This window comes from Ranitomeya variabilis, chromosome 1, assembly GCF_051348905.1.
Source record: "Ranitomeya variabilis isolate aRanVar5 chromosome 1, aRanVar5.hap1, whole genome shotgun sequence".
Taxonomy (NCBI): domain Eukaryota; kingdom Metazoa; phylum Chordata; class Amphibia; order Anura; family Dendrobatidae; genus Ranitomeya; species Ranitomeya variabilis.
In genome coordinates this window covers 585,960,434-585,979,720 of record NC_135232.1, presented here as the reverse complement: position 1 = coordinate 585,979,720, position 19,287 = coordinate 585,960,434, and the positions used below count along the sequence as shown (strand labels likewise).

Sequence of the window (19,287 nt, the reverse complement as noted above, 5' to 3'; positions counted from 1 at the left end):
ATTTTTCAATTTTTAAAATGACCTATAATACCACATACAAGGAACAAATACCACAGCACCATGACCAGACACCATATCACCACAGTGACCTATAATACTATCTACAAGGCACAAATACCGCCACACCATGACCAGATGACATATTACCACCACAGTGATCAAATAATATCAAATACAAGGAACAAATACCACAACATCATGACCAGACCACATATTACCACCACATAGTGACTGAATACTACAATACTGATAATAAAAAAACCCCACAATACTATCACCATAAGTGCCATTATACACAGGAGATCTGTACTTAGTATGCGGTGTCTGTGTACGGGTAATACAGTGATCACTAGTGAAATTATACACAGGAGCTCTGTATACAGTATACAGTGTATAGTGTCAGTGTATAGGTAACACACTGACTCACCAGTGACGTCTCTAGGTAAAGCCCTTCATCTTTCATCCCGCACAGACCGCCATCACTTCATCCAGCCAGGACTCGTCTATGCAGGAAATAACACAGTTATCTCGAGTTCCACTTGCATAACACATTACATAATTTTCCCAACTTCTACATTACACCACATGAAGAAGGCGACATAGTGTCACTCTACAGTACACAGTAATAGGACCGCCCCTCCATTTAAAACAGTATACTCAAAAAATAAAATAAATACATCACTGCAGTAATAATATCCCTTAATTAGCCCCTATGGTAATAATATTCCCCACCCTGGCCCCGTGTGTCTCATTCCTGGCGTCAGCCATATGTTCTCCATCCTGCCCTCATGAGTATCCATCCTGCCCCATATGATCTCCCCATCCTGCCCCATCTGTCTCCATCGTATCCATCCTGCCCCATGAGCCTGCCCCATCTGTCTCCAATCCTGCCTCCAGTGTCTCCAATCATGCCTGTATCACCATTCTGCCCCGTCTCCAATCATGCCCCCTGTGTCTCAATCCTGCCCCATCTGTTTCCAATCCTGCCCCATCTGTCTCCAGTCATGCTGCCATGTCTGTCATCCTGCCCCAGTGTCCAGCATACTGCCCCCCCAGTGTCCAGCATACTGCCGCCCCAGTGTCCAGCATACTGCCCCCCCAGTGTCCAGCATACTGCCTACCCAGTGTCCAGCATACTGCCCCCCCAGTGTCCAGCATACTGACCCCCCCCAGTGTCCAGCATACTGCCCCCCCAGTGTCCAGCATACTGCCCCCTGTGTCAAGCATACTGCCCCCTCTGTGTCCAGCTTTCTGCCCCCCAGTGTCCAGCTTTCTGCCCCCCAGTGTCCAGCTTTCTGCCCCCTCTGTGTCCAGCATACTGCCCCCTGTGTGTCCAGCATACTGCCCCCTCTGTGTCCAGCATACTGCCCCCTCTGTGTCCAGCATACTGCCCCCTCTGTGTCCAGCTTTCTGCCCCTCTGTGTCCAGCTTTCTGCCCCCCAGTGTCCAGCTTTCTGCCCCCCAGTGTCCAGCTTTCTGCCCCCCAGTGTCCAGCTTTCTGCCCTGGGTCCCCCCTATCGCCGCTCTCAATTAAAAAAAACAAACAAGTTCTGCTTACCTGCCGCGTTCCTGATCTTCATGCAGCTGAAGCGTGCACTCGCCAGCGACTGACAATGACGTCAGACGCCGGCGACATGCACGCTGGGACTGACATCAGCTGCCAGCCTCAGATTGGCTGGCGGCTGTTAACTATTGACGTGCGGGCTCGGGCCCTCACGTCAATAGCGAGGGCCCCTTTCCACTTGCGAGAAACACGTCCGTATCTCGCATGTGGAAACCAAGCTCTGGCGCCGGCACTTTCGAGCGGAGCTGTGCAGCTCCATGTGTTCCTATGCGGCCGCACGCTCCGCTCCACAGTGCCGGCGCCACAGCTTGGTTTCCACATGCGAGATACGGACGTGTTTCTCGCAAATGGAAACAAGCCTTTAAACAGCTGCAGCGCCGCCCCCCGCATTGTGCCGCCCGGGGCGGACCGCCCCCCCACCCCACCCTTCCTACGCCACTGCATACAGTATAATGGCCACAAAAAGTGTTCAATACAGCATAATGGCTCCACATAGTTCTCCATACAGTATAACGGGGCCCTGCATTGACTTCTATACAGTATAATGGCCACACGTGGTGCTCCATACAGTATAATAGGCCCCACATAGAATTGCATACAGTATAATGAACCCACATAGTGCTCCATACAGTATACTGGCCCCACATAGCACTCCACACAGTATAATAGGCTTCACATAGTCCTCCATACAGTATAACGCACCAAAAAGTGCTCCATACAGTATAGTGGCCACAAAAAGTGCTTCATACAATATAATCGCCCCACATAGTGCTCCATACAGTATGATAGGCCCCATGTAGTTCTACATACAGTATAATGGCCACAAAAAGTGCACCATACAGTATAATATTCCCATATCGTGCTCCATACAGTATAATGGCCCTGCTTGGTGCTCCATACAGTGTAATGACCACAAAAAGTGCATAGAGTTTCATGCAGTATAATGGCCCCACATTGCACTTCATACAGAATAATGTACCCAACATCATGCTCCATGCTGTAAAGTGGCCCCACATAGTGCTCCTTACAGTGTAATGGCCACAAAAAGTGCTCCATACAGTACAATGGCTACACATAATCTTCCATACAGTATACTGGCCCTACATAGCACTCCATACAGTATAACAGCCCCACATAGATTTACAGTATAATGACCCCACATAGTGCTCCATACAGTATAATGGCCCCATCTAGTGCTCCATACAGTTTAATGACCCACATAGTGTTCTTAGATCCTCTGCATAGCTCAGTACAGCAGCCACGTTGTAATGACGTCGCACATACTGTGCTAAGACGTTAGATGCAGAGGCGGAATAATGGGAGAGGGAGAACCAGCTGACACTACCTCCTCCACCATTACTTTTAACTTTATCGGCATCTCAGATGCGGGCCAAATATACTCAGGGATCTGCCCAGCTTTGCGGGTCAAATATACTCACCCTACGGACCAGAGTTTGACATATGTGCCCTATAAGGAAGGAACCTTAGAAAACAACCAGAGGGTTCACTTAAAGGGTTCAAAGAGTCATTTAGTCCTGGCATTTGTGAAGTGAGATGTATTGGACTTAGCTTCACCTGAGCTTCATCTGAACACTGTGCATGTGTTAAATGCCACTGCAGCTCGCTTGCAAGGCCAGGATTGCCTTAATCTAGAGGAGACCGGAGCCATTTCAATCACTCCACTCACCCCCAAGTTGAGCCCAGGAAATGGATTCCTAGATGACTTCCATTAGATGCATTAATTTCTAGGGAACTTCTAGGGAGCTGAAAAATAGAAGTAGAAACATCGTATCACTGTTCAAAGATGTAGAGAATGAGATGGAAAGCACTGAGGGATACAACAAGGAAACCGAGGCACCGCTGCAAAATAAGAAAAAAACCTTGTCCACGCAGAGGTTGATGGAGCTAAAGATCATGTTGCGTTGCGAGTGTAAGTATATGAAGCCTGCAATACCTCTTGGACAACGACACTTGTTGATGAAGGGATGGTTCCTCTGTGGACACCTTCCATTCAGTGTGGTGAGTTAGCGAAGTTGGTGGTCCTCTTAGACTGGTCATAAGGGTGTTATAGCTACTTTGCCCTGCTTCTGCCCATAAGCTGCTGTTTTCTCTCTCCGAACAGATGTGGTAGAACAGGGCATAAACAAATGTAAAGATTGGTTCGCTCAGAAGCATGAGGAGTGCATGCGTGTCATCTGGCTGCCCGTCCTGAACCACCTGCTTTGCCTACCCATGAAATTCACATTTTTCTGCAATGTCATGTACTGTGAGTAATAACTAGTATCTTTAGTTCTCTGATCGTCTACATAAATAGTCTGGAGTCCAATGGGTCCATTACTGTTACTCTTCCTAGTAGGTTCTACTGGTCAATACGCGGCACATGCCAAATGTAGACATATGGCCTTAGTTGTCATGTAGCTCATGTCAATATGTCTGGTGGTATGAAGAGCATAGTTTCTGTACCCAGGTTTGTCAGGATGACAACTCTAAATGTTCTCTGCAATCTTCTGCATGCAGCCTAACCCCTGGATGTCATGCAAAGCTAGCTAGACATCTGCAATTCTCAGAAGCTAACCTTTTCAGATCCTTACATTTCAGTAGAATACTTATTATAGCTGGCATGAAAGACCAGATGGGAGCGGCAGGCTACCGGCACTGACAATGTCTCTCTTTTAGTGATCAACAAGTGGTGCAAAAAAAGACTGCCGCTGGAAGGAAACTTCGGCCACATCTTCGACCTGGTTAATGAAACGGTGTACAATCTGGATAAGAACTTCACCAGCACCATAGTCATGAGGGTCCATGTTTCTTCTCAACATCATAACCCTATACTTGTTTGTGTCATTGTTTTCCTCTTGTTTCATTCTCTTTTCTTCTTATGGAAACAGAAAGAAGAGATGAACATGTTGGCTGGAATCAACATCTCTGACCTCAGTATGACTGAAGAAGTTGTGGAAACCTTGAGGAAGAAGCAGGTGTGGGTGCTGAGGAAGTTGCCATTCATCAACACCATCATGTCCTGCATGTTCATCTTCCTCTTTACCTCGTAAGCAGTCATTAGTAAAGCAATCATTACTCTTGACTTCACAATATGTTTTGTTGGGAGTCCTTAGCGAAAACCTACAGCTCAGTAGGAAGTCAATATTCTTCTTGGGTCATTAGTTTTGCCAAGTGTGGTGATTGGAGATGGATAACTTTTATCTATTTAATGCGGTGAATTGAATTTATTTATTTTATATATATACTGTATATTTTTTAAGTCTTTTTAGGGGACTTAATCCTGCAATCATCTAATCACTACTATATACTGCAACATCGCAGTAAATACGGTAGCTTAAATCAAAGACTCCTATGAAGCCGTACCTGTGGGGACAGCCAAGGGGTCCTTCATCAGACCCCAGCAATTGTGTTGTGGGGGAGCCGATGGACGCACAGAATGGCACACCACCTGGGCCGTACCTTAAATGCTATTGTCAAAAATTGATATTTAATTTAGCAGCAGCAATTTGAGCAAGGCTCCGATCGCTGTTACATGCAGATGCTGGCTTTATAACACGGGTATGATGCTGGCTGAGCTCCATAGGCCGTTTCATACACTCATGTGATATACCATACATGTAAGTCACATTTCAGGCAGGGGTTTAACTTTTCTTATCCAATTGGTCACTGCCAGAACTCATCCCAGGATCTGGAGTATGAGAGGCAGAAACACTAACAGTGTTCCATAAGCGATGAAAATATTTTTGATGCATTTTATAAAAAATATATATATAATTAGAAAATGGAGTAAAAAAACCTGTCTTTTATGTAAAAAGTTGTAACATTTATTTAATATACTTCCGGTATTTTTCCCTCCTCATTTAAGCATGCCATCATACATCCATTACTTAAAAAACCCTCCCTCGACCAAAATTGTGCCGCTAATTATAGACCTGTCTCTAATCTTCCCTTCATCTCTAAACTCCTCAAACACCTGGTCCACTCCCGTCTTACCCGCTATCTCTCAGATAACTCTCTTCTCGACCCTCTTCAATCTGGCTTCCGCTCTTTACACTCTACTGAAACTGCCCTCACTAAAGTCTCTAATGACCTACTAACAGCTAAATCTAATGGTCACTACTCCATGCTAATTCTCTTGGATCTCTCCACAGCATTCGATACTGTGAATCATCAGCTCCTCCTCACTATGCTCCGCTCCATCGGCCTCAAGGACACCGTTCTCTCCTGGTTCTCCTCCTATCTCTCTGACCGATCCTTCACTGTATGTTTTGCTGGTTCCTCCTCCTCTCACCTTCCCCTTACTGTTGGGGTCCCTCAAGGATCAGTCCTAGGCCCCCTCCTCTTCTCTTTGTACACTGCCCCTATTGGACAAACAATCAGATTTGGTTTCCAGTACCATCTCTATGCTGACAACACCCAATTATACACCTCTTCTCCTGTTATCACGCCGACCTTTTTAGAAAACACCAGTGATTGTCTTACCGCTGTCTCTAACATCATGTCGTCCCTCTATCTGAAACTGAACCTGTCAAAAACTGAACTCCTCGTGTTCTCTCCCTCTACTAACCTACCTTTGCCTGACATTGCCATCTCCGTGTGCGGTTCCACCATTACTCCAAAGCAACATGCCCGCTGCCTTGGGGTCATCCTTGATTCCGAGCTTTCATTCACCCCCCACATCCGATCACTGGCTCGCTCTTCTTATCTGCATCTCAAAAACATTTCTAGAATTTGCCCTTTTCTTACTTTCGACTTTGCAAAAACTCTTACTGTCTCACTTATTCATTCTTGTCTGGACTATTGTAACTCTCTACTAATCGGCCTCCCTCTTACCAAACTCTCCCCGCTCCAATCTGTCCTGAATGCTGCTGCCAGGATCATATTCCTCACCAACCGTTACACCGATGCCTCTACCTTCCCATCCACTCCAGAATCCAGTACAAAACTACTACCCTCATCCACAAAGCACTCCATGGCTCAGCACCACCCTACATCTCCTCTCTGGTCTCAGTCTACCACCCTACCCGTGCCCTCCGCTCCACTAATGACCTCAGGTTAGCATCCCCAATAATCAGAACCTCCCACTCCCGTCTCCAAGACTTCACACGTGCTGCACCGATTCTTTGGAATGCACTACCTAGGTTAATACAATTAATCCCCAATCCCCACAGTTTTAAGCGTGCCCTAAAAACTCATTTGTTCAGACTGGCCTACCGCCTCAATGCATTAACCTAACTATCCCTGTGTGGCCTATTTAAAAAAAAAAAAAAAAAACATAATCAGGTTCCTCGCATCATGTTCTCATACACTTTATGCAGTTAATAGCTCTCTGTGTCTGTACTGCTACATACTTAGGCAGTTAACTGGTTCCTGCAGCTGTACATGAACACCCGAGCCTTACACTATGGCTGGTCCAAATAACTAAAGCAATTGTTACCATCCACCTCTCGTTTCTCCCCTTTTTCCTCATAGTTTGTAAGCTTGCGAGCAGGGCCCTCATTCCTCCTGGTATCTGTTTTGAACTGTAATTTCTGTTATGCTGTAATGTCTATTGTCTGTACAAGTCCCCTCTATAAGTTGTAAAGCGCTGCGGAATATGTTGGCGCTATATAAATAAAAATTATTATTATTATTAATATCAAAATCTATCAAATTCACCATATAGAATATTGTAAAAACACACATAGTCATTAAATAGTCACTACACAAGCAAAGGATACAGGTAACACAGCCACACTTCCACACTAATGTTACATAGTCCGACCCGAGGTCTCAGGTTCAATAATGTATATTATAGTAGCAAACACTCAATGTCCGGCCAGAGCGCCTAGTAATAAATATGTATATAGGACTGAACCTCACCCATAATGGTCGTAGTGTGGAAGTGGAACGCCAGCCCCGGAAACTGAGACCTCGGGTCGGACTATGTAACATTAGTGTGGAAGTGTGGATGTGTTACCTGTATCCTTTGCTTGTGTAGTTACTATTTAATGACTATGTGTGTTTTTACAATATTCTATATGGTGAATTTGATAGATTTTGATATTAAATAAATGTTACAACTTTTTACATAAAAGACAGGTTTTTTGACTCCATTTTCTAATTATATATATGCTGATGGGAGTTTTTCTGTTAGAGTTGATATTGAGTTATTGTTGCTCTGATCTATATAATTATATTTTATAAAAAAGAGCATCACAAAACATAAATAAACGATGGCTCAATTGATCCTACATTAAGATGGAACTCCATTTTACACTCCCCTTGATGTGTAGACTAAACAGCTGGAGCTTATTAATAGATTGCATTTCCGAAACCTGTTGTAGGTCTGGCTAGTGGTTTTCCCCAGGTAACTACCATTGTGATATGGTCTTTAAAAGGTTTTCCCCAAACTTTGCTTTTTCTTATTTAGTGCTTTCAACTATACCATCAACTATAACAAGAACATCCTCTACGACAACCACTATGTCACCACCTACTTCCGTCAGATTGATGCTCGCAGGAGAAAACTGGTAAGTCTCATGGAGATAACTGAGGATACTGAGTGAGAGGTATCACATAGCTGATCTACTCAGGACAGATATAACTCCCAACTGTCTAAAATCCAGAGAAACAATTCTGGATTTCAGGTGATGTCCTGTAGAGTGTGCCTTGGGAGTCTGGGAGAAAAGAAATGGCCATCAAAATTTGTCAAGCTGAGGGGAGTGGATAAATGTGGGTGTTATAGAGGACCTGTCACCAAACATGCACTGTACTATTGAAGAAATACGAGTCTTTATATTTCATGCTACTGGAGCGCCCCCAGACGCAGGGCCGCAGGGTACTCGGTACCGGGCCTCTCTGTCTCGGTCCTGGGGCTGCCACGGTGGCCAGACCCGGTCCGTGACCCTGCTAAGGGGCGTCCAATGGAAGGTATGATGGTGGTGCGTGGTGCAAGTCGCGATGAATAACGAGGACACAGGGTTGCAGTCTCTTTACCTCTTTACTGAAGGCTTCAGGGTCCGCCATCCAGAGCACTGCTAACAGGGCTGGCTGAGACCGGCCGGTCCGAAGGCACATCCAGAGTTCCCTTTGCAGGTGGAAATCAGTGCCTACCTTCTAGCGCCTGTGTGTTGTAGTACCTCCCTGCTGAGCACCACGGGATAGTCCTCACAACTGTTGTGTCTGTTTCTGATGTTCTTTCTCACAACTCTCGTTTCTGTTCTGATGTTCTTCTCCGTCCCTCAGATGATATGGCTAGGACGCACCCGTATGACGGGGTAGGCCTGGAGTTATTCTGGGACCCTAGAGACGCCCCTCTCCCACAGTTGCCTCCATGTCATCGTTAGGTGTAAAAGGGTGAGACAACCAACCGGAAGTTAATTGTCCTGCCGTAGTTTGAAGTAATGCGTAGAGTCTGTTACTTCCTCGGTGCCCCGGCCACCGGCTATGTGCCTCAGTAGGATGTTGCCACGATCTTAAGGCACGACTCCTACTGGTTCTATTCTCCTTTGTACTATGATCTCGCTTCTCACTTCTCCACAATAAACCTCGCTTCGTGTCCTTTCTAAGAAGCCTGCCGCTATATCACTCAAGCACGGCTCCGTAACGATCTGTCCTTTTCGCTAGACCGCTGTCAGGATCCCACCCCTGACAGGCCCTCTCCCGAACTCTCTCGGGCTGCTTTCTCCCTAACTTACTGTCCAACCCCCAGTTTTACCAGAGCGTGAGGAGTGGCCTACTAGATAGAACCACTCCCCCTGGTGGCCGGAGTGTGAAGTGTAGTGTGTGCGTGATACCTGGTCAGGTGAACTCCTTTAGTGCAATCAGACTTAACATCACTCCCCTTAGTGGCAGAGCGACTTTACTGCAACGACCAGGACTCTGGGGCGCTGCACTACCTTTTATTGTCTTCATCAAAGAGGTGTGTCTCACAGGATCCTCTGGGGCGTGTCTATAGGCTGATCTACACTAAATAAACCGGACCATATTTCTGGAACCGTATAGTGGATGTTAAAAATACGAAAGATGGAATAATCAGGGAAACAGCGGCCATAAAATAAGAAAAATGGCCTACTTTTGACCTGATGATAGATCTCAAGGCATTTAAAATTGTGAGTTTGTGGCAGAGTGAGTTACTAACAGGGCAAGGTCTTTTGGTGTTTAAGATGGTGATTTCTGGATGCGCCTAATCACTTCTCTGCCCAAAAGCCCTCTGAATTTAAGCATGATAAGATGTTTCACCCTTGTCCAATGTCTGGTGCTTTTTCACCGATTGGTAAAATATTTGGAGGCATAAATATGTTTTTTAACCATCGCTCTTCACCTTAACATCTGTAATTTACAGAAGAAGAAGCATTTATTGCCACTGAGGACAGTGGAGAAGAAGGACTTTGTGTTTCCCTGCAGTCCTTGTGTGCAGAAACTTGAGAGAAACACTATGGTGAGGGGGTAACACTGAGACATAGGAAACGTGAACGACAGCTGAGTGGACATGGTGGTCATGGGAGGGCTTTCTTTTCTTTTATAGATGAAGGAGATAGTGATGTGTCTTCCTTACTTAATCCTCTTCATCTTGACCAATTGCCTTGACCGTCTTCTTATCCACATCTTCAGGACTCTCAACAAACATTTTAACATCCCCACCATCTTCACCGGTGAGTAACACTATGGTCCAGCTGCTGGTGGTCTACTGGAAGATCAATGTACTAAAAGTTTTACTATGAAGCCTGCTCGAAAGATTACCATTTTAAGAAGATCTACTTATCCAGTTGATAACTAGATACTGAGATACTTTGAGAAGACCACCCAATAGATGAACACTTTTCACAGCAATTTTGAGGTGATCTCCTTAAGGAGGTTTGACCGTATATCATTGATGGAAGAGCCATGTCCATTAGACCACATGCTAGCTGCACATGAACAGTAGATGTATAAGGTACAGGTGGAATAGTCTTGCACAAGTTATAAACATATTTTCTTTTGTACATGGACCTGTCGTAAATCTCTCTTATCTCTTCATAGTTGATCACAAGCTAGAAATAATAGTGGAAGGTGAGACTATGATTTCCCGGCTTCTGCGGGGCACAGTTAAAGCATTTAACATCTCAAGCAGTAGCTTTGCAGAGCTCAACAAAAATTACAGTAAGTGAGTGCACTTCTAGAGAAGGATTACAAGTGAGCTCTTCATAGAGGATATTTCTAAGATAGAAAGTTTCAAGACTTAGTAGTTTCTAAAGTTATGTAACATCCCTGTTCTCCTTCTCCATATGACAAGCCTTTAGGTTTCATTAAAAGGTGTCACGGTTCACTGGGATACCTTTATCATCCCCACCACTCACACCAATTTGTCATGAAGCGGGGTTGTTTGTTTGCTCCTGGTTCCTTTCTGAAGGGGATTTATCTATATCCCACTTCCCAGTTCCGGTTTGGAACTTGCAGCTCTCAGGCGCCCCCCTTACCCTCAGGTCAGTCAGGGAACTGTACCTAGGATAATTAGTCGCGAGAAAGGCTGCCTTACTTTGTACATGCTAATGGGCACGCTGCAACGAGGGCGATATAACTACTCCCACTCAGGCGGGAACAATAATTATCAATGCTGCCAGTCGCTACAAAGCCTCCCAAATGCACAGGACAAATCCGCTGCCACCAGCTCCGATTTCTTACGTAGTAACGGGTCCAGAGACAACCCAAATTAGTAGCGTAATTCACTTCATAGGACGTGACAGTTCGTCATAGAGCAAGGAGAGACAAAGCTATTAATTTTATATTTTACTCCAAAAAAGGTAAGTAGTGTTTACAGAAGTATAAAAAGGTATTATAAAAGTAGACAAGTAGTGTATGTAAAGTACAATTACAAATAAAATGGGATTAAAGTTGATGTGCTGTGGGGGATGGGCATATATCCCAGTGCATCTCACACATCTATCTCGCAGCTCGACTCAGGACAAAAGACACTGGAAGACTGCTGCTTCACTCACTTATTTCCCAGTCTAAAACCAAGGTACTCCCCCTTTGGTGACCTCACTCAGAGGCTGAATCCTCCCCTTTTCTTAGAGTTATGACAAACCATTTATACATAGCTCGCTGTATGAACCTCGTATACGAACGACACAGTAATCAGGATGTGCACCACGTCGGGGGGATTCTTTTAAGCGTAAACATGGCATAGTTACATGACCCACTTATGGAGAAATCTGCTCTTTGCAACTCATTGGGTTTAGCTCCTAGTGACTTCAGTGAGCTATAGATCTCTCGATGGCCATCCAGAATATATAATCCTTATATCTCTAGCCTGGATCGGCGCCAGTATATGTAACTTTGTAACAGTTTTGGCTGGTATCAGGTGGGAGGGGGAAATGAGGGATTTACACAGAAGCTGGCTTTCGCAGCTGAAAGCCATAAACTGCTCAGTGGGGGCTGCTACACATTGGTATCAAGTTGCACAGAGTATGTCTGCCATAGGGCTTTGTTTTTGTATCAGCGAATGCAGTGAAGAAAGGGGGGTCGAATCTGCAGCGCATGTCTGTGCCATGGAACCTTCTAAAACTAAACTCATAATATAGCATTTTTACATTATCATGACAAAAGGGTTTTTCCCATCTTCATAAATTGATATTATCGGACAGAGCTTGTAAATACAAGCAATTTTTCAATTTACTGCTTATTAAAAATTTCTGCTATTCTTGAGATATTAACACTTTTCTTTTGTTTACAGCTTGTTGCCTTGGAGACCGATCACCGCTGTTAGACAGTAGAACATGTGCAGGGTTGACCAGCTCTTTTTTATTGTTTTGAAGCTGGCCGGGATCCCTGGAGAGTGCCGTTAGTTCTTAACACTGGCCAGATTCAGAGCAGTACTTACAAGCAAGACAGCAGCGGTGGTCGGTCTCCTAGGAAATGAGATGTAAATAAAAGTGTTAATATCTCAAGAACAGCTGCAAATTTGAATAAGCAGTAAATTGCAAAAGTGCTTGTTTTTGCAAGCACTATCTGACTACGTCCACCTGTGCAGACAGGGAAAAATCCTATAAAGTTGATTTTTCGAACATTTGTGCATGGATAGTATAGTCTATGTAATGTATAGTGTGAAGCTAGGGTTCACAGATCTCCTCTTCCACAGCCTGCCTTCCGAATCCAGTCATCATGAGCTTCAAGAACTACATCTATTCCACTTTTCCGGTTATCGGACTACTGTTATTGTGCTTCCTGCAGGTGTATGGCTACCGCCTACGCAGAGTAATTGCTTCTTTTTATTTCCCAAAGGTAAAGTTACATCTTTTGACCTTGATAGGACCATAGATGAATGAGGTACAACAATCCAACAAAAAAGAAGTTGAACCGCACCCTGCAATCATAAAGCCTCTGTGGACATAAGGGCGCACGTCAACACCAGGGGGTCCATCCCAGATAAAAGTCCATATCCAAAAAAAGTAAAAAAGACAGCGCCACAATGGACAGTGAAAAAGTAGCTTACATTTTATTCTGCCTCCTTCGGCGACGTTTCGGTCAGAAGACCTTTATCAAGCACAGTACATAACATTCTAACCACCATTATATACCCTTAGTACGACCCCCTAGTTATCAAAACACCAATAGGGATACAGCACAATAATAGAAAAAACACATTATGACAAGAAAATCACTTATAAACATAAAAAACATTCAATTTGCGTAGCAATCATAAAAACACCCAATCTAACATAGATCCACTAACCCCGATTGCTCTTATACCTATATCCCAGCACAGAATAGTATAAAAAACTTCCCGCTGTAGAAATGTAAACATACAATGTTCCACCTATCAGTACAGAGCATTTGCGGTTACCATAGCGATAACCACCCCCATAGGTGTGTCCATGGAAGCCGCAGTTCAATCAGAATGCCGAGCCATATATCATGTGACCGCATCGCCCCAACATGCAGCGCGCATCGTTGCGCAAGTCCAGTCAGCTCATACATCATCTGGAGAGCCATCCCAGCTACGCATGTCCAAAGCCAGGTAATGTCCGCACAGCTCTAAGTCAGGAACGGCAGTGCGCATGTCTTGAATCCTCATCCAGCGCCCGCACAGCTAAAAATCAGAGACGGCAACGCGCATGTCTTAAATCCTCATTCAGTGTCCATACAGCTATTTCCGCTGCGCGTGTCACCAGTACTCCCAGCAAGCTGTCGGTGTGATGCTTGCTGGCTCCGATATGGCTCCGGACTGTGCACGGTTTGTCCTGACGCTGTTGGAGTTCTTCCTGGGGAGGAATTTTTTCCTCTTCAGGGATGATTACTACCTGCAGCGTCGTGGGACAGCCATGGGGTCCAATGTGGCCCCCACTTATGCGAAAATCTATATGGCTGTCCTGGAGGACGAACATGTGTACGGTTCACGGTTCTGGAGTCATGTCAGGGGCTGGCGGCGTTACATCGATAACATCTTTCTGATATGGGATGGTGACAGGGATGAGCTTGAATTGTTTTACCAGCATCTAAATAACGTTTATTCTGAGCTTGGATTCACCATGGATTTTTTCCAAACAAGGATGCAATTTCTTGACACCTGTATCTATAAGGTTGGAGGTTTCCTACATACGGATTTATTTGTCAAAAATACGAACAGGAATAATTTATTGCATTTTTCCAGTGAGCATCCGCGTAGGATGGTGGAGTCCTTGCCATGGAGTCAACTGCTGAGAGTGAGAAGAATTGTCTCTTGTGAAACTCTTATTGATGATAGACTTGACGAAATGTGTCGGAAATTTTTATTAAGAGGTTATTCAAAGGTCGACTTTGAAGAATTTAAAAGGTGGGCCTTGGCTAAGAGACGTGACGATCTTTTGGCTCCTAAAATGGCTGTTGAGTCAAGCAAAAGGATACCGTTTGTGATAACATATAATCGTATGAGTAAAAGAATCTCGGATATCATACGAAGGCATTGGCCTTTGTTGGGTAAGCGCCACACTGATGTTGATGAATTTCAATTACCTCCATTGTTTTCTTATAGGAGGCATAGGTGTTGTGAATTAGACTTTTTGGCTCCCTCTTGTGGTCACTAGTGATATGACTCTGGGATTGTCTTTCTTCAGTTTGGCACTCACCTGGGTCGTTAGTCCAGGGGTGTCGCTATATAAACTTCCTGGATCCTTAGTCCAGTGCCTGGCATCGTTGTAATCAGATCCTTCTGTTGCTCCTGTCTGCTGGTCCTGGTTCTTGCAAAATTAAGCTAAGTCTTGCTTCTTCGTTTTTTGGGTTATTTGCTTGCTTCTATTTTTGTCCAGCTTGTACTAAATGTGAGTTCTGACCTTGCTGGAAGCTCTAGGGGGCTGGTGTTCTCCCCCCGGCCGTTAGTCGGTTCGGGGGTTCTTGAATATCCAGCGTGGATATTTTAATAGGGTTTTTGCTGACCATATAAGTCATCTTACTATATTCTGCTATTAGCTAGTGGGCCTCTCTTTGCTAAATACCTAGCTCATTCTTATGTTTGTCTTTTCCTCTTACCTCACCGTTATTATTTGTTGGGGGCTTGTATCCAACTTTTTCTCTGGAGGCAAGAAAGGTCTTTCTTTTCCCTTCTAGGGTTAGTTAGTTCTCCGGCTGGCGCGAGACGTCTAGAACCAACGTAGGCACGTTCCCCGGCTACTGCTATTTGTGGTGCTAGGATTAGATATATGGTCAGCCCAGTTACCACTGCCCTATGAGCTGATTTTTTGTGTTTGCAGACTTGGTATTTATTCCTGAGACCCTCTGCCATTGGGGTCATAACAGTATGCCAGGCCGACATTGAATGTTTAATGCATTGCAGAAGTGGGATAATAAGAAAGGAAATTCTGAGTTTTTTTTTTTCCTCTCTTCCTCCCCTTTACCTCTGAGTGGCTTGAGCTTGCTGCAGACATGAATGTCCAGACCTTGATTACAAGTGTGGACCAGCTTGCTGCTCGTGTGCAAAGCATACAAGATTTTGTTACCAGTAGTTCTATGTCTGAACCTAAAATACCTATTCCTGAACTGTTTTCTGGAGACCGATTTAAGTTTAGGAATTTCAGGGATAATTGTAAATTGTTTCTATCTCTGAGACCCCGTTCATCTGGAGACTCAGCTCAGCAAGTTAAAATTGTTATCTCTTTTTTACGGGGCGACCCTCAGGATTGGGCTTTCTCGCTAGCGCCAGGAGATCCGGCATTGGCAAATATTGATGCGTTTTTTCTGGCGCTCGGATTGCTTTACGAGGAACCCAATCTTGAGGTTCAGGCAGAAAAAGCCTTGCTGGCTATTTCTCAGGGCCAGGATGAAGCTGAAGTGTATTGCCAAAAATTTCAGAAATGGCCTTTCTGAAGCCATTAAGAATGTGATGTGTCATGAATCCCCAATGGCGAGGGATAGCACAGGACAAGCGAAGTATAACAAATATCGGACGAGCTCTAGGGTGATGGAACCTGGGCTGACCGCTGCCCTAAGCCTGACAAACGCAACTAGAGATAGCCAGGGAGCGTGCCTACGTTGGTTCTAGACGCCACGCACCAGCCTAAGAGCTAACTAGTACTGCAGAGAAAACAAAGACCTCACTTGCCTCCAGAGGAATTAACCCCAAAGGTATAGTTGCCCCCCACATGTATTGACGGTGAAATGAGAGGAAGGCACACACATAGAGATGATGTATATAGCTTAGCAAATAGAGGCCCGCTGAAAACTAGAAAGCAGAAAGATACAAAAGGGGACTGAGCGGTCAGCAAAAAACCCTAATCAAAAATACCATCCTGAGATTACAAGAACCCATGTGCCAACTCATGGCACATGGGGAGAATCTCAGTCCACTAGAGCAACCAGCTAGCATAGAGACATTCTAAGCAAGCTGGACCAAAAACCAAACAACTGAAAATCAGCACTTAGCTTATCCTGAAAGATCTGGGAGCAGGTAGGCAGGAACCAAACTGAGCACATCTGAACACATTGATAGCCGGCAAGGGAAATGACAGAAAGGCCAGGTAAAATAGGAAACACCCAGCCTCTGATGGACAGGTGGAAACCAAAGGCCGCAACCCACCAAAGTCACCCAGTACCAGCAGTAACCACCAGAGGGAGCCCACAAACAGAATCCACAACAGTACCCCCCCCTTGAGGAGGGGTCACCGAACCCTCACGAGAACCCCCAGGGCGATCAGGGTGAGCTCTATGGAAGGCGCGGACCAAATCAGTCGCATGAACATCGGAGGCGACCACCCAGGAATTATCCTCCTGACCATAACCCTTCCACTTAACCAAATACTGGAGTTTGTGTCTGGAAACACGAGAATCCAAGATCTTTTCAACAACATACTCCAATTCTCCCTCCACCAGCACCGGAGCAGGAGGCTCGACCGAAGGAACAACGGGCACCTCATACCTCCGCAACAACGACCGATGGAACACATTATGAATAGCAAACGATGCTGGGAGATCCAAACGAAAAGATACGGGGTTAAGAATCTCCGAGATCCTATAAGGACCGATGAACCGAGGCTTGAACTTAGGAGAAGAGACCTTCATAGGGACAAAACGAGAAGACAACCACACCAAGTCCCCAACAAGAAGTCGGGGACCCACACGGCGACGGCGATTAGCAAACTGCTGAGTCTTCTCCTGAGATAACTTCAAATTGTCCACCACCTGATTCCAAATCTGATGTAGCCTGTCCACCACCACGTCCACTCCAGGACAATCCGAAGATTCCCCCTGACCAGAGGAAAAACGAGGATGAAACCCCGAATTACAAAAAAAAGGAGAGACCAACGTGGCAGAACTAGCCCGATTATTAAGAGCAAATTCGGCCAGTGGCAAAAAAGCAACCCAGTCATCCTGATCAGCCGAAACAAAACACCTCAAATAAGTTTCCAAGGTCTGATTAGTTCGCTCCGTCTGGCCATTCGTCTGAGGATGGAATGCAGACGAGAAAGACAAATCAATGCCCATCTTGGCACAAAACGTCCGCCAAAATCTAGACACAAACTGGGATCCCCTGTCAGAAACGATATTCTCCGGAATCCCATGCAAACGAACCACGTTCTGAAAAAAACAAAGGAACCAACTCAGAGGAGGAGGGCAACTTAGGCAAGGGCACCAAATGAACCATCTTAGAAAAACGGTCACACACAACCCAGATAACGGACATTTTCTGTGAAACCGGGAGATCAGAAATAAAATCCATGGAAATGTGCGTCCAAGGCCTCTTCGGGATGGGCAATGATAACAACAACCCACTAGCTCGTGAACAGCAAGGCTTAGCTCGAGCACACACTTCACAAGACTGCACAAAGGTACGCACATCCCTAGACAAGGAAGGCCACCAAAAAGACCTGGCCACCAAGTCTCTTGTACCAAATATTCCAGGATGACCAGCCAACACAGAAGAATGGACCTCGGAGATGACTCTACTGGTCCAATCATCCGGAACAAACAGTCTTTCTGGTGGACATCGATCCGGTTTATCCACCTGAAACTCCTGCAATGCGCGTCGCAAGTCTGGGGATACGGCGGACAACATTACCCCATCCCTAAGGATACCAGCAGGCCCAGTGTCTCCAGGAGAGTCAGGCACAAAGCTCCTGGAAAGAGCATCCGCCTTCACATTCTTTGAACCTGGCAGGTATGAAACCACGAAATTGAAACGAGAAAAAAATAACGACCAACGAGCCTGTCTAGGATTCAAACGCCTGGCAGACTCAAGGTAAATGAGATTCTTGTGATCAGTCAAGACCACCACGCGATGTCTAGCACCCTCAAGCCAATGACGCCACTCCTCAAATGCCCACTTCATGGCCAAAAGCTCCCGATTACCCACATCATAATTGCGCTCGGCGGGCGAGAATTTTCTAGAGAAGAAAGCACATGGCTTCATCACCGAGCCATTAGAACTTCTCTGTGACAAAACCGCCCCCGCACCAATCTCGGAAGCATCAACCTCCACCTGAAAAGGAAGTGAAACATCTGGTTGACACAACACAGGAGCAGAAGAAAACCGGCGCTTAAGTTCCCGAAAGGCTTCCACGGCCGCAGGAGACCAATCAGCAACATCAGCACCCTTTTTAGTCAAATCAGTCAAAGGTTTAACAACACTGGAAAAATTAGCAATGAACCGACGATAAAAATTAGCAAACCCCAAGAACTTCTGAAGGCTCTTAACAGATGTAGGCTGTGTCCAGTCACAAATAGCCTGAACTTTAACGGGATCCATCTCAATAGTAGAAGGAGAAAAAATGTACCCCAGAAAAGAAATCTTCTGGACTCCGAAGAGACACTTTGAGCCCTTCACAAACAGAGAATTGGCCCGCAAAACCTGAAACACCTTCCTGACCTGTAGAACATGAGACTCCCAGTCATCAGAAAACACCAAAATATCATCCAAATACACAATCATAAACTTATCCAGATATTCACGGAAAATATTGTGCATAAAGGACTGAAAGACTGACGGAGCATTGGAGAGTCCAAAAGGCATTACCAAATACTCAAAATGGCCCTCAGGCGTATTAAATGCGGTTTTCCACTCATCCCCCTGTTTTATCCGCACCAGATTATACGCACCACGAAGATCTATTTTAGTGAACCACCTAGCCCCCTTAATGCGAGCAAACAAATCAGTAAATAAAGGCAATGGATACTGGTATTTGACTGTAATCTTATTCAGAAGGCGATAATCTATACAAGGCCTCAGGGAACCATCTTTTTTTGCCACGAAAAAAAAACCTGCTCCCAGAGGGGACGAAGATGGACGAATATGT

General features: G+C 45.2%; 1 protein-coding gene across 1 annotated transcript in view; it reads left to right on the top strand.

Annotated features, from left to right (window-relative positions):
- DCST1 (DC-STAMP domain containing 1) overlaps nt 1-19,287 on the top strand; it is a 48,541-nt gene that overhangs the window by 10,345 nt on the left and 18,909 nt on the right. Inside the window, exons 6-14 of the mRNA XM_077287263.1 lie at nt 3,314-3,494; nt 3,687-3,830; nt 4,241-4,362; nt 4,453-4,610; nt 7,977-8,076; nt 9,891-9,986; nt 10,074-10,200; nt 10,568-10,687; nt 12,666-12,808. Of these exons, the coding sequence (XP_077143378.1) occupies nt 3,314-3,494; nt 3,687-3,830; nt 4,241-4,362; nt 4,453-4,610; nt 7,977-8,076; nt 9,891-9,986; nt 10,074-10,200; nt 10,568-10,687; nt 12,666-12,808 (1,191 nt within the window). The remainder of the gene's footprint in view (nt 1-3,313; nt 3,495-3,686; nt 3,831-4,240; nt 4,363-4,452; nt 4,611-7,976; nt 8,077-9,890; nt 9,987-10,073; nt 10,201-10,567; nt 10,688-12,665; nt 12,809-19,287) is intronic.